Source organism: Vulpes vulpes, unplaced genomic scaffold (assembly GCF_048418805.1).
Source record: "Vulpes vulpes isolate BD-2025 unplaced genomic scaffold, VulVul3 u000000693, whole genome shotgun sequence".
In the NCBI taxonomy this organism is placed as follows: Eukaryota; Metazoa; Chordata; class Mammalia; order Carnivora; family Canidae; genus Vulpes; species Vulpes vulpes.
The window spans coordinates 16,496-29,942 of record NW_027325823.1 but is presented as its reverse complement, the minus strand read 5'-3'; the positions used below and the strand labels follow the sequence as shown (position 1 = coordinate 29,942).

At 53.4% G+C, this 13,447-nt stretch overlaps 1 protein-coding gene and 1 non-coding gene across 3 annotated transcripts; both read right to left on the bottom strand.

Moving 5' to 3' along the window:
- Positions 1-294: 294 nt before the first annotated feature.
- On the bottom strand, positions 295-8,132 carry LOC112912432 (melanoma-associated antigen D4). Of its 2 annotated transcripts, none has more exons than XM_025989130.2 (13): positions 7,859-8,132; positions 6,677-6,917; positions 5,569-6,405; positions 4,991-5,194; positions 4,820-4,883; positions 4,494-4,573; positions 4,025-4,116; positions 3,207-3,286; positions 3,082-3,124; positions 2,608-2,670; positions 1,518-1,632; positions 725-1,155; positions 295-532 (listed from the first exon to the last, which is right to left on the bottom strand). In XM_025989130.2, exons 2-13 carry the CDS (start codon positions 6,884-6,886, stop codon positions 523-525), a joined length of 2,229 nt encoding a protein of 742 aa, XP_025844915.1. In that variant the 5' UTR covers positions 6,887-6,917; positions 7,859-8,132; the 3' UTR covers positions 295-522. The 2 variants fall into 2 exon arrangements, with proteins under 2 accessions (XP_025844915.1, XP_072602500.1); XM_072746399.1 differs by having other exon boundaries at positions 7,725-7,952.
- LOC112912435 (small nucleolar RNA SNORA11) lies at positions 1,874-2,005 on the bottom strand. The gene has a single exon (XR_003233508.1). It is a non-coding gene; the product is annotated as a small nucleolar RNA SNORA11 (small nucleolar RNA).
- Positions 8,133-13,447: the final 5,315 nt, after the last annotated feature.

Below are 13,447 nucleotides of genomic sequence, written 5' to 3'. Positions count from 1 at the left end.
ACCCACAGCCTTTCATTCCACCCCTCTTCCTGCCAACCCCCTACCCCCTGCCACCGTTGGCGCCCAAGTGAGGTTGTACCTTGTAGGAAGTCACGCCACCGTGGGGACTGGAGCCTCTCAAAACTCATGGTCTGGACACCCAGCTGGCATCTCCACATCTTCCCAGCACCCTACCCACACCTGCTGCCTTCCAGGCAGAGGCGGGTAGTATCTACCTCAGAGCCCTCAACCACGTGCCCCCCAGATAGCCACGTCCCCAGGTCCATGCACAAGGGAAGGAGGAAACGCCCCAAGTAACTTTGCAACTTTAATGTAACACTGATACCAAAAACATGAAAACACGACAAAGGCGCACCACGGAAGCGCACAAGGAAAGCACATGATGAAAGCAGGAAGGGCAAAGAGAGCTTCATCTTGCATGCCATCTGGGATGGGCAGGTCGAAGCTGCCTAGAGTGCCTTGTTAAGGAGGGATCCGAGGAGGCACTCTGGCTTGGTGAGGGATGGTTGTGGTTCGGCAGCGTCAGCGTTGCCTGTAAAGGAAGACACAGGAGCAGGTGCAGAAGTATAAACACACAGCAGTGGGGGAGGGGTACGAAGAACGAAACAAGGGTCTTTCACACTCTTTGCTCCCCCACTGCACCCAGGCCTTCCCCCGACTGGACTCCTCACAGCCCCTTCCCATCCCTTGCTTCGGGGTTTTGTTTATGGACTGAAAATCTTACTGGATCCAGGAGAAGAAGTTGGCACTCGTTCTGGCGGCATTTCTGGTCCGGATGGTGGAGCTGGTGCTGGGCCCATCCAGAATGCTGGTGCTGGCCCCCCCATTGGTGCCACTGCTGACGCCGGCTCTCCAAGTGGCTCTCCGGTTGGCACGGTTGCTATTCAGGATGTACTGATGGTATCTGGCCCAGAATGCAAAGGGGATCCTGGCCCAGGCGTCGCCAAAATCTCCATCCTCATCCCAGGTCAGGAGCTCCACCTGTATGTCATCCCAGCTCCACCGTCCAATCAGGGCTTCATCGCCAATGTTCATCTGGGCTCTCATCTGGGCCCTGGCATGTTCCTCAGCCATATCCACGTCCATCGTCTTGAAAGCATCATCCACGGCCTCCAAGAAATGAGCCTTCCATTCCCGGGGATCTCGGTTCTGATTCTGCGGTAGAGCAACAGAGACCATGCAAACAGCGACCCCACGTTCACGGGGCACCTGCTTCCTGCCATACACTGCCACCACCAGCTCCCACCCCCAGTGCCTTGTGCATGGTCCCGACGAAAGGAAAGACCACTGGGATCCGGCTCTCCTAAGGACTCCCTGCCAGCCCCAGGACCTCACCCCAGGCCTCCCACTTACTATCTCTGTGAACTTGGGGAAGACAAGTTCCTACTACTTAGGAATGCGTCAGTATCCTCACTGGACAGACAGCCTAAGGAAGGGGGCCATGACCAAGAAACAGAGGAGGTTTGGCACAGACCAAACCCACACCCCACCGCCTGGCCCCAAACAGAGGCAGTTACCTGGGCGATGAATCTCAGCACCCTCATCTTGCTGGTCTCGTGACGGGCTCGCAGACCCCAGAGGAATTCATACTCGGGTGGGCTGCTATTGGGGACCTTCTTGTATTCCAGGTACCTCAGTGCGAGAGGAAGATAAACGTTTGCCTCCAGCCAAGCAGACCTGCTGTTGTGCCAAGGGCTCCCGGGTCGTCCCTTCCCAGCCCCGATACTGCAGCTCAGCTCCTGCAGGAGGACTGTCCTGGCCCTCGAGCCCATGCCTCACGCCCATGCTCACTCCCAGGGTTTCTGCCTCCAGGACGGAGGCCTCCACGTGGCGCCGGTCCTGCCCAGACGCCACAGGAAGTGCAGAGTGGAACACCTGTAGGGTGTCTCTGTTTGTAGTAAGGCCACCAGTTTCTGGCCCCTTGTCACAATGAACCCAGATTCCCATTGGGTGTGTCGTAAACAGAGGAGCCATTTCTTCGGGTCCCCTGCTCTGAGCACACTCCACGGCAGGGTCCCGCCCATGGCCTGGTGGAACCCCAGGACAATCCACCATAGGAGAGGACTGTAAAGGGGAGAAACCCAGCATACTCCCCGTACACCCCCCAACTCCGTGTCTGTTTGTGTGCGCACACATTCGCATGTCTGTGTGCACCCGGGCATGTGTAGTGCGCCTGCATGAGTACACACGTGTTCTCCAAGGACCAAGGACTGGGTGGGCCCTGACCAGAAAGGTAGGCGGGCTGGGCTCCAGGACCCAATGGGCCCCTCACCAGCTGGGGCCACGCTCAGGCTTCCAACTCTCTGAGCCCCAGGTTCCTGGGATGTAAAGCAGGAGACATTCTCCTACAGCCTAGGGGGACAGGGGCCAAATGGCACGGTGGTTCTAACACACCCTGCACTGGAGTCTCTGTCGACTTCTACTCCCTCTCTCCAAGGCTGCGCTGGAAGTCTACTCCCCGCCAACACTCACACACCCCACCCACCCTCACAGAAGAGACGCCTATCCCTCTGTGCTAAGATCCGGCATGGGGAGTGGCCCGCTCAGCCTGATCAGTCCACGAGGAATGCGTGAGTGTGAGACAGAGTTAACTTGGCCAATACTTACTTCTGCTTCACAAAGTCCTCTGTAATGAGCTTCTTCAGATCTCCAAGGAATGGGTGCCTCACCCTGAGGGCCAGGAAAGGAAGGAATCCATAACTACACACAATGGCAGTGCCCGGATGTGGGCAGGTGTGCTCCCTAGCGGGATGGAGAGCGTCCCAGCCTGTGGGGCATCCCCATGGAGGTCTGGGGTGGCAGCAGGGGCCACATGGCCCCATGTCAGGGATGCCCTCGGCAAGGGTAGGATTTGAATCCTCAATTCTGATGGGTTCTCTGAGATCTCATCTGGGGACAGAGGGGGGACACGGAGCAGAAAGGGGCTTGAGAGTCCAGGGCCATTTCACCATGCACCCTCAGCGCTCGACCCAGTCCAGGACATCCACCCTCCTGCACGAGGCCACCAGGCTATTTACAATCCTGGGGCCACCAGTGCCCAAGGACAGCACTGAGGAGTGGGAGCCGAGAGCCCAATCATACCCAGGGCGCAGTCCCATCTTGCGTAGTGCCTCCCAGAGGACGGCTGCGAGAGGAGAAGAGACACAAGAATTCAGCACACCAGGCTGAGACTGGGCAACCCCCTGGCTGCGGGTCCAGCCACTCACCCTCACTGGCACGGTTGCCATTCATGAAAATGACTCCCAGGATCACCAAGAGGAGGCTCAGCCTAGGAGTGTCCTTGGTCCTAGAGGGGTAGAAAGAGGGATCCTGTCCGGCAGCCATTTGCCCAAGAGACTAGGGCTGGCTCACCCAACTAGCTTTGCCCACAGGCCTGGGTTACGGGGTGGTTCTTCGCACACTACGCACGAGTTGCTCTCTAATCCAGACCATTCATTCCTCTGTCTGAGACTGAATCGCTTCATGCCTCAAATGTGGATGTGAATGCCCCCTCACAGAGTTCCATCCAGGAGGGGGTCAGGCAGGGAGCAACCACTTGGCAGTGGCAGCAGCGGCAGCAGCAGCAGCAGCAGCAGCAGCAGCAGCAGCAGCAGCAGCAACAGTAGTGTGTTCGTGTTCGGGGGCACATCCAGCCCTTCCCTGCCCCTTGAGCATCGGGAGTTACACTGGACAGGAAGCTTCCTTCCTCCAGGACCACCACTGCCAAGCCCAGGCCAGGCACATAGCAGGAAGAGGCAGGCAACAAGGAGCCCACTTTTTTTCCCAGAAGATGGGGTTTGGAGGTGGTGTGGGGGGTGGGGTTATGGGCATGGGGAGGGGAAGCCCCGAGAGCATCCAGAGCATCGAGCAAGGCTTCAGCCCAGGCCACTTCCCCTTTCATCCCCTAATCACTGGGTACCACGGACTGCGGGGCTGGGAGCCGGAGCTGTGCCAGGCACCAAAGGCCCCTTTTCCAGCTGCTCTGAGAGGAAGGGGAGCGGGAGGCCACAGTGAGGAAGGCCACAACCCTCCTGCCCTTTCTTACTTTCCCAGGAGGCGAGCTGAGGAATCCCGGGTGCACACGAGAATGTACAGGTGTTCCTCCTTGTCAATTTCCTTCAGGTGGATCCCAAACTTCTATGTGGGGGAGAAGACAACATGGGATCAGAAACCCATGCTGCCTGTCCTGCAGGCAGTCCTTGAGTTCCCCGCTAGGACTTTCCCTCCGCAGGCACCCCGAAGTTATTCGGAAGGCTCAAGGAGAGAGGCTGCAGAGAACTGCCCTGTGGGAGCTCTGGCACTGGCCAAAGCAGTGGGACCCGCTTCAGGAGACCAGGGAGGCTCAGAGAACAGACAGCATGAGGGAGGGGAAGCCTTGAAGAAGGGATCATGCGGGAGAAGCTAGGAGAGCCCACCAGAGGAGGTGTGCTGAAAGTGGACCTCAGGGGGCTGCAGGGTGCAAGGCTTCCCTGCAGCTCTTGTACCACAGTGAGCTGCCTCTGCCCCTCGCACACCTTTTCCAGAGTGTATGTTGCTCGTTCGATGATCTCAGGGAAATGTTCATCATATTCTCGGATGACATCCTTCATCATGTCTGCGGGGGAGTGGGGTGGAGAGAGCACCTGGGCTGAGCAGGGGCCAAAGAGCTGCAGCAACCCTCGGTCAACCCTGCTGAGGGGAGCACCGTCGGGAACCCCACTCCCCCCTCCACCCCGTACTGTGCACATGGAGGGATCAGCTGGGCCTGCCGGGTGGAGACATCTGATGTCAGGCCCCATAGGGTAGAGATGGGGATTGTGGGGGGTGTGCAGAGCTCGGGGAGGGGGCCCGGGCTGCCCACCTGAGCGCTTGATGGGGATCTTCTTATAGTCCTTAATCATCAGATATTTCACCAACTTATTTGCCTGGAGGAGGAAGAGGAGCACACGGGGAGAGCAAGGCATGGGTGACCTCCAGGAACTGGCCCACAGGAGAGGAGAGGAGGGAGATGGGAGAAAAGCAGGTTTCTTACCCTCTCTTGCAGAAGGGCCACGTTGCGGGGTGGCAAGCACAGCACGTGTCTTGAGGGCACCTGGGACCTCAGGGCCATCGAGGGCCGGGGAGCCACCTGAGCCCGCACCGTCAATGGGGGCTGCGATGCTCTCCAGGTTGGTGGGACTGCAGGAGGCTCTCTCTCCTCCTCGCTGCTCTCATATTCGTCATCCAGGTGCTTGGACTATAGTCAGAGTGTCAGAGAGAGGAGAGACCCAGGGCTAGCAGGCTCACTGTGCAAGAGTGCCCAGCACACATCTCAACCAGAGCATGTACTTGGAAATAAGAGTAGTACAAACAGTGGATGACATGTGCTGAGTGCTTACTACGTGCCCGGCACTGAGCCAACCTCTTCTTCCTCCACGCCTGAGGGCAGAGACTCGGTGGAGTCTGAGCATGCTAGCAAACTCATGTTGGACAAACATGCAAGAGCTGAGAGAAAGGGAGGAGGGGAGGAGGGTGGGGAGGGGAGGGGAGGGCTGAGGGGAGGGGAGGGGAGGGGCCAGAGAAGAGGGCTGAACAGAGAAAGGAGGGTTGGAGATAGCAGGGAGGTCTCACCTTCTTGGTCCTCTTGCCTCCCATCCTGACCCAGGGCTCAGCACTGTGCTGAGCAGTGGCAGCTGCGCCCTCGGGCTCAGGGATGCTCGTTGTGGCCATCTTGGCCTTGGCAGCAGCTGCTGCCACAACATTCTGGGGCTCCACCCACCGAGTCTTGGCAAGAGCCTTTCCAGACTTGGTCGTCTTGGGCCGGGTGGCCGCCCCCTCCCTGGCAGGTGCTGCCTGGGGCACCCCGGAGGAGGCAGCACTGGGGCCCTCTGTGGTGGCCTCTTGGGCTGGGGCAGGTCTCTTGGGGCGTGGGAAGGCCATGCCACTGACACCTGCTGGCTGGGTAAAATCAAAGATATCGTTCTGACCCAGGAAGGCTGTCTTGGGCCGAGTGGCATCCATCTCACTAGCACATGGAGCCTGAGAGAAAGCACAGGTGCTACTAGGGCCCTCGTTTGCAGCCTCCTGGGCATGGGAGGCTGTCTGGGGCTGTGTGGACGTTGCCGGAGCTCCTGGGGCGGCCATCTCACTGTTGACTAGCATCTGGGAGATGTGTGGAGCAGCACAGATTGTCTCAGGGGTGGCTGCCTGACCCTGGGCCCCATATGTCATGGGCCGAGGATCTTCTCCTGAAGCCTGGTCTGTGGTCACCGGGTGGTTAGCAACCACCTGATTGTAGGTGGCACGGGCTGCAGCAGCAGCGGCCCTAGCAGCACGGTTGGAGGCAGCTGCGCGGGCTACGTTGGCAGCACGGGCAGCAGCCTCATTGGCAAGTGTTTCTGGATCCAGCTGAAATGCCTCCATCAGAGTCCTAGCCAGCATAGGGTTTTCCAGTTCCCAGGGCTCATTCTGCAAGGCCAGAGAGAAAGGGAGGGGAGGGCAGACAGCTCTACATGTGCTGCACATCATGCTTCCCGGTGCTGGCCAACCTCCCCCCTGCAGCCAGCTCCCCGCCCCCAGACTTCCGAAACCCCCTTTCTCTGAGCAGGAGAGGGAAGGCTGGGGAAGCTGGGCAGTCCTTCCCCAAGCAACCCTCCCTTTCATCCACAGCAGCCCCCTCTCCAGCAGCTTCACAGGGGAAAGGGCCCAGGGCCAGCAGGTGGCCCACAAGGGGTCTCACCGATAAGATGCGAAGGCCTGGACCCAAGCTCCCAAAGGCTCTGAGGATACGGATGTCAAAGCTGGTGAGGGTGCCGTAGCCTCCAAAAGCACCGAATTCTTCATAGTCGTTTCCTTCAACCATCTCTTCCTCCCCCACTTCATCACTGCCCTCATCCATGTCTTCAACGTTGTAGGTTTCCGATTCCGTGCGGTAGCTTCCCTCAGCCATGCTGGGGGTCCCAAGGAGAAGAGAGCTCGGCCTGGGAGGGAGGGTGAGGCCTCTTCAGCGGGAGAGAGCGGGACACAGCGGGAGGTGGGATCTCTCAGGAGGTGGGGGGCGGCAATCATCAGGTTACTAGGCAGTACAAGGCAGAGGGAGGGGCCAGGGAGGGGGTGGGGGTCTGGGGGTTCTGTTGGGTTAGATAGTGTCAGAGGCAGAACCCTAAGAGAGGGACAGAGGTGGTCGGAGGAGACCTCGCACTTAAAGGGGAGTTTAGGATGGGCAAGCTCCCCATCCCAGCGGCTAGCTTTGAATAGGGGGTGGACTGGCGGGCTTGGGTCTGAAGAGTCCCAAAGGGGATGTGCATCGAGAGAGGGAGAAACAAAGGGTTTTGATTTAGTGATGAAGGGGGAGCAGATGACATGAGAGGGCTCAGACAACAGGGACCCCGGAAAGCTATGGGAAATTGAATCCAGAGACCCTCTGGCTAGGTCCGGGTGGGGGCATTCAGCTGATTCAGGTCTGGGTTGGGCTCATACAGCAGCTCTAGGGGTGTGTGTGTCGGGGGGTGGGTAGGGGCTCGGAGTAAGTGAGGCATGAATTGGAACGCTGGAGGTCTCAAACCCCAGGACTGCAACTCCAGGAAGGGGGCAACGCGGGTCAGCTGGTTGGGAGTGATCCAGGAGTGGTTGGGGTGGGGGTAGGGCCTCCGCTCTAAGGAAGCTCAGCACGGAGCACACGGATCTGCTAAAGGGGTTCGGATGGTGGGCTCCGGTGTACGCAGGGCTCTGCGTCTCCTGGCAGAGATCCTGGCGGGAGACGGCACGGCGAGGGGGTGGGCTCCTACCTAGACCGTGGGTCTAACAGGGCTCGGTTCTGAGTGCCTGGGCTTTGTTCGGATCCGGGTGTGGGGGCGGGGAGGGCGCAGCGTGCCGGGTGCCACTCGCCCTCTCCCGGTTCGGTCTGAGGCTGGATCCTTACCTTCCCTGGGGTTCCAATGGCGTCCGTCCTCAGCACCAGGAACCCCGCAGCCGCGCCCTCGCCTACTGCTGCCAGCACAGCAGCTCCCACCACCCCGCCCCTTTTCCCCGCGCACCCCCCGCGGCTGGGAAGCCGGCGCATGCGCGGGCCCCTCCAGCCCGCCCGCTTTCCCAACAAAAGCCCTCTCCACCAGGTCCCCAGTGCGCATGCGATTCCGCGAGTGGGTGGGCGCGGTGGGGGACTTTTTCTCCCTCCCGCCAGATACCCCCCACCCCTCCTCTTACCAGAGGCGCGCGCACTCGCAGCCTGTGGTGCGCTTCGACCACCCAATCATCTACCCTCAATCCCCGCACCTTTGCACGATGCTTCTGGTCCCTGCCCTTCCCGTTCCCGCTAAACTCCTCCAGTGTGGTGTGGAATACACTATGCCTGGCTTCCCTAGCATGACCCCTAGGTCACAAACGCAAAGGTCTCTAGCTGGGTCTCTAACTCTAACAAGGCGAATGGAAATGGCCAGAAGATGCCAGTTGCCTTTGTGTTCCCCAGCACTCTCCACCTCCATGGCCCCCAGACACACTGGGAACATCTGCTTCTCCAGCCACTCTTTATGCAGCTTGGGCATCAGAGCCCTATCTTTGCTGGGGCTGGTCTACTCTCTTAGCAGCCCTGGGAGGTGGTAGATGTCAACATCCCCATTTTACTGATCAGAAAGCTGAAGTGCCGACACACCGCGTGAATTGACAAGGCCACAGAGCCAGTAAATAGAAAATGCAGTATGTGTGCCTGAGTCTTCCTGACTCCAAACCCCACGTCCCAGCAGTGCTGGCCTGGGGACTGAGGCACGCTCCCCTCTCCAGTTTGAGCGACAGTTCCACCCCCCCACCCCCCCCCAACACACACACCTCTCCTGCCTGCCAACACCTGTCCCAAACAAGTGAAGCTTGTGCTCTCCAAGACTCAAGCTCAAGCTCTGCATGGGTAGGGACATGGGTAGAGAGAGATTCCCCAGGCTCCACCCTTCGCCTAATGTACGTGGGTCCCTCTAGGTGTGGGAATTGCTCCTTGGGGTCCGCTCCCTGCCCCAACGGTCAGGCCTCTTTGCTGTGAGTGGCACAAACGCGCTGCCCCCCGAGGCCTTCCTGGTGCCCGCTGGGGCGGCCAGGACAATCAGGCACTTGTGTGTCTGAGCCATGGCAAGCCCTGATTCAGAGTAAATGTTTGCCCGGGGTTCCTTCCAGGGCAGGGGCCTGGGGCAGCTGTGGTCTTGTGGAAAAAAAGCTAGGCTGGTCTTCAGAATTCCAGGCATGAAGTGCTGAGCCAGTCTGCTACTAGCGGTGTGAGCCTGCTCAGGTCACTGGAGGTCTCTGAGCCCGCTTTCTCGATATGCAAAATGGGAAGCACAGGAAGCACTTCCTGGGGTCTTACCCAACCCAACACATACCGCTAGGCTTCCAGAATGGCTGGAGAGACTGCTTTGGAGGCAGAAAACGCTAGGTTTGCAACTCAAATCGATCCTGTGCTTTTTACAAAAACCATGGTGGACTTTTATATTTGTTTTTTGTGTCAGCCTCTCCGGAACTCCTGTACATGAATGGAAGCTATTGCTAGGACCACGGCTTTTACTCTCCAGCGACCAATATCAGTTCTGGCTGGTTGGATGGCTTTCCTCAGCTGTTGCATAGCAACCTCCGCTGTCTTCAGCCCTTCCTGTGTAACACCTTTCTGTGGGAGGTGACCAGACCCTAGAAATGAAAGCCTCGACAAACTGCTCAGTGCTCATAGAAAATACTATGTTCCCATCTCAGACTGAATCTGTTCTTTTTACAAAAACCATGGAGGACTCTTTTATTCCTTTTGTTTGCTTTATTATTTAAATTTTCTTTCTTTCTTCCTTCCTTCCTTCCTTCCTTCCTTCCTTCCTTCCTTCCTCTCTCCTTTTTAGAAGTGAGATATAATTGACATATAACCTTATGTTAGTTTCAGGTGTACACCATAGTGATTCAGTATTTTTATGTATTGCAAGAGGATCACCACAGTAAGTCTAGTTAACATCCATCACAGTACATAGCTACAACTTTTTCCCCCTATGATGTGAGCTTTTATTACATTTGTTTTTATATCAGCCCCTCTCTCTATGCTATATAACTGTTTATGCTCATATGCCAATAACTACAAAATCTACAGCCCCAGTTTGAACTTCACCTTTGAGACCCAAATCCATATATTCATTCTCCCACAGGACATCTCCATTTGGATGTCTCGAGGGCTCTTCATAGTGAGTCTGTCTAGAACCAGTCACTTGGTAAACCTACCCCTTCCCACACACCCACACTCCCCATCTCTCTTGCTTTTAAAACTCCCACCTTCATCATCTCAGTAAGTGGCATCATTATCCACACAACTACTCACTCTGGGAGATGGAAGTCAGCTACCACCCCCTGCTCCTTGGGAAACCTCTGCACCCTGGGGCACTGCACCCTGATGGGAAACCTCTGCAGCTCTCCAGAACTACCTCTCTGTGTGGCTCTCCCCTCCCTTACTTCCAGCAGATTCTAGGCACGTTGGCCTCTCGGAATTCACAACTCTGTCTCCTTCATTCAGGTTCTCCAGTGGGCTCTGTTTGTGTTCAGTCTTCCCATGCTGTGCCCTATAAACTCTATCCAGGCAAGAAGTTGGGGGAATCGGGCAATCTGAGGGCTCACCATGTTAGTTGCCTCGCCCTTCTCTTGGGGATCACTGTCCCGTGGTGCCTGTGGTACCATGAGGTAAAGCTTTATAATTTTTTTTGGGGGGGGGGTTTATAGATACTTAGGTGGGAGAGTAAGTTGGGTTCGTGTTAATCCATCATGGCTATGGGCATGATGGTATAACATGTTTCTTAAACCTGAATTTTTTTCACCGATTTTTTAAAAAAGATGTGTTTATTTTGCTATGCATGCATCTAAGATCTACCGAAGTGACAATGCACAGATATCGCATGGTGTGTATTCATGACATTCTTCCAATCTGCTCCCCCTCACTCCTAAGGAAGTGGGAGACCAAAAAAATATAGAATCATTCAGGACCAAAAGTGAGAATTACAGGGAACTTCTTATCAGAAACAATGCAAGTTATAAGAAAGTGGCACACCATCTTTATAATAGTGAAGTAACTAAGAACTGTCAACTCAGAATTTTACATTCAATGGGTATCTTTTAAAAGTGAAATTAAATTAAAAATTTTTTCATACTTAACCAGAGTTGAAATAATTCATCATCATTAGATATGCACTACACTAAATATTAAAGGGTACCTTTTGGGCACAAGAAAAGTACAGTAAAGGTAAATATGTTTGACACAAATGGATAATCAATACTGGAGATGCTAAATATGATGAGAGTAATAGAATATTTATTATTTTAAACATTCCTTATGAATCAATTAATCGTAAATTCATACCAATGCATTGTGGAATATAAATTATGTGGAGTTCTTAATTTCTTGGACACCAACAGCACAGGGACTTGGGGGAATATAAATATACCCTTGTAAGATTCTAATTCTACATGTGAGGTAGTACAATATTACTTGAAGGTAGACTGTGGCAGGTTAAAGAAGTGTCAAATATAACCCCTAAGGTATCTGTCCAAAGTATTATGACTAATAAGCCTACACGGGAGATAAATGGTATCATGAAATGCTCGCTTTATTTATTTATTTACTTATTTATTTACTTACTTACTTACTTACTTATTTAGACAGAGAGAGCATGTGCAGGAGGGGTGAGGGGCAGAGAGACAGGGAGAGAGAGAATTTTAAGCAGGCTCCATGCCCATCAGGGAGCCCCACACGGGACTGGATCTCATGACCTTGAGATCATGACCTGAGACAAAATCAAGAGTCGGACGCTTAACCCGCTGAACCACCCAGGTGCCCCCTCACTTAATTTAAAATAAGTCCTAAAACGGGGAGGGGAGCAAGACGATAGATGAGCAAGTAGAAAACAGCTAGCATGATAGCTTTAAATCCAACCATATCATTAACAGTATTAAGTACAAATTGTCTGAATTCACCAAATAAGATGTAGAGATTGACAAATTGGATTCCTCTCTCCTAAGCAGACTTTATTTTTTTTCCTTTTCAAAATTATATCCTATTTTTTTATTGAAGTTCGATTTGCCAACATACAGTATAACACCGAGTGCTCATCCCATCAAGTGCCCTCCTCAGTGCCCATCACCCAGTTACCCCTCCCCCCCCCCCCGCCCGTCTCCCCTCCACTACCCTTTGTTCATTTCCCAGAGTTAGGAGTCTCTCATGTTTTGTCACCCTCTCTAAAGTTTTCCCTCCTTTCCCTTATAATCTCTTTCACTATTTCTTATGTTCCCCGTATGAGTGAAATAATATGATGATTGTTCTTATCCAATTGACTTACTTCACTCAGCATGACTTTATTTTTTAGAGCACTTTTAAGTTCATAGCAAAATTGAGAAGAAAGTACGGAGCCATCACATAAACCTCTTGCCCAAAACAGACACAGCCTCCCCCACTACCCATATCCTGCACCAGACTGGTATACTTCTTACAGTCAATGAATCTATATCAACACATCATTATCACCCAAAGTCCACAATTTACTTGGGTGTTCACTGTTGGTGTTGTGCATTCTATAGGTTTGGACAAATATAGAATGACATGTATATAAAAAAAAAAGAATGACATGTATCCACCATTATAGTATCATACAGAATTGTTTCACTGACCCCCAAATCCTCTGTGCTCCACATACAAACTCCTCTCTCTCTCCCAACGACAGACAACCACTGATTTTTTTTTTTTTTACTGTTTCCATAGTTTTGCCTTTTCTGTAATGTCCTATAGTTGGAATCATATGTAGCTGTTTCAGATTGGCTTCTTTCAGCAAGTCATATGCATTTAAGTAAGGTTCCTACATATCTTTTCATGGCTTGATAGCTCATTCCTTTTTCATGCTGAAGAATATTCCACTGCCTGGATGTGCCACAGTTTATTTATTCATTCACCTACTGAAGGTCATCTTGGTTGTTTCCAAGTTTTAGCAACTATGAACGACGCTGCTAGAAACATACATGTGAGAATTTTGTGTGGACATAAATTTTCAGCTCATTTGGGTAAATACCAAGGAGCGCTCCACATAGCAGAGTAGATTTGGTTTTGTAAGGAACTGTCAAACTGGCTTCCAAAGTGGTTGTACGATGTTGCATTCCCACCAGCACTGAAGGAGAGTTCCTGTTGCTCCACATCCCTGCCAGCATTTGGTATTGCCACCGTTCTGGATTTGGGCCATCTTAATAGGTGTGCAGTAGCATCTCATTGTTTTAGTTTACATTTCCCTGATGATGCATGACATGGGATTTTAAAAATAAGATCCAGCTGTATGCCAAATACATGAATCCCGCTTTAAATATAAAGGTACATAGAGGTTAAAAGTAAAAATATGGGAAAAGATATCTCATGCTAGTGGTAACTAAAACAAAGCTGTAGTGGATATATCAGTATCAGACGAAGCAGATGTCTGAACAAAATATATTGCCAGGGATGGAGAGGATCATATATAAGAGAGAATCATTT

Bases quoted from the DNA above. Each gene is read 5' to 3' on its own strand.
- LOC112912432 (XM_025989130.2), bottom strand. From the start codon at position 6,886: ATGGCTGAGGGAAGCTACCGCACGGAATCGGAAACCTACAACGTTGAA. The intron at 2,671-3,081 runs GTATGATTGGGC...CCTGGCCCTCAG, and splicing joins AAGATGGGACTGCGCCCTGG to GGTGAGGCACCCATTCCTTG. The intron at 1,156-1,517 runs GTAACTGCCTCT...GCTCTACCGCAG, and splicing joins TGCTGAGATTCATCGCCCAG to AATCAGAACCGAGATCCCCG.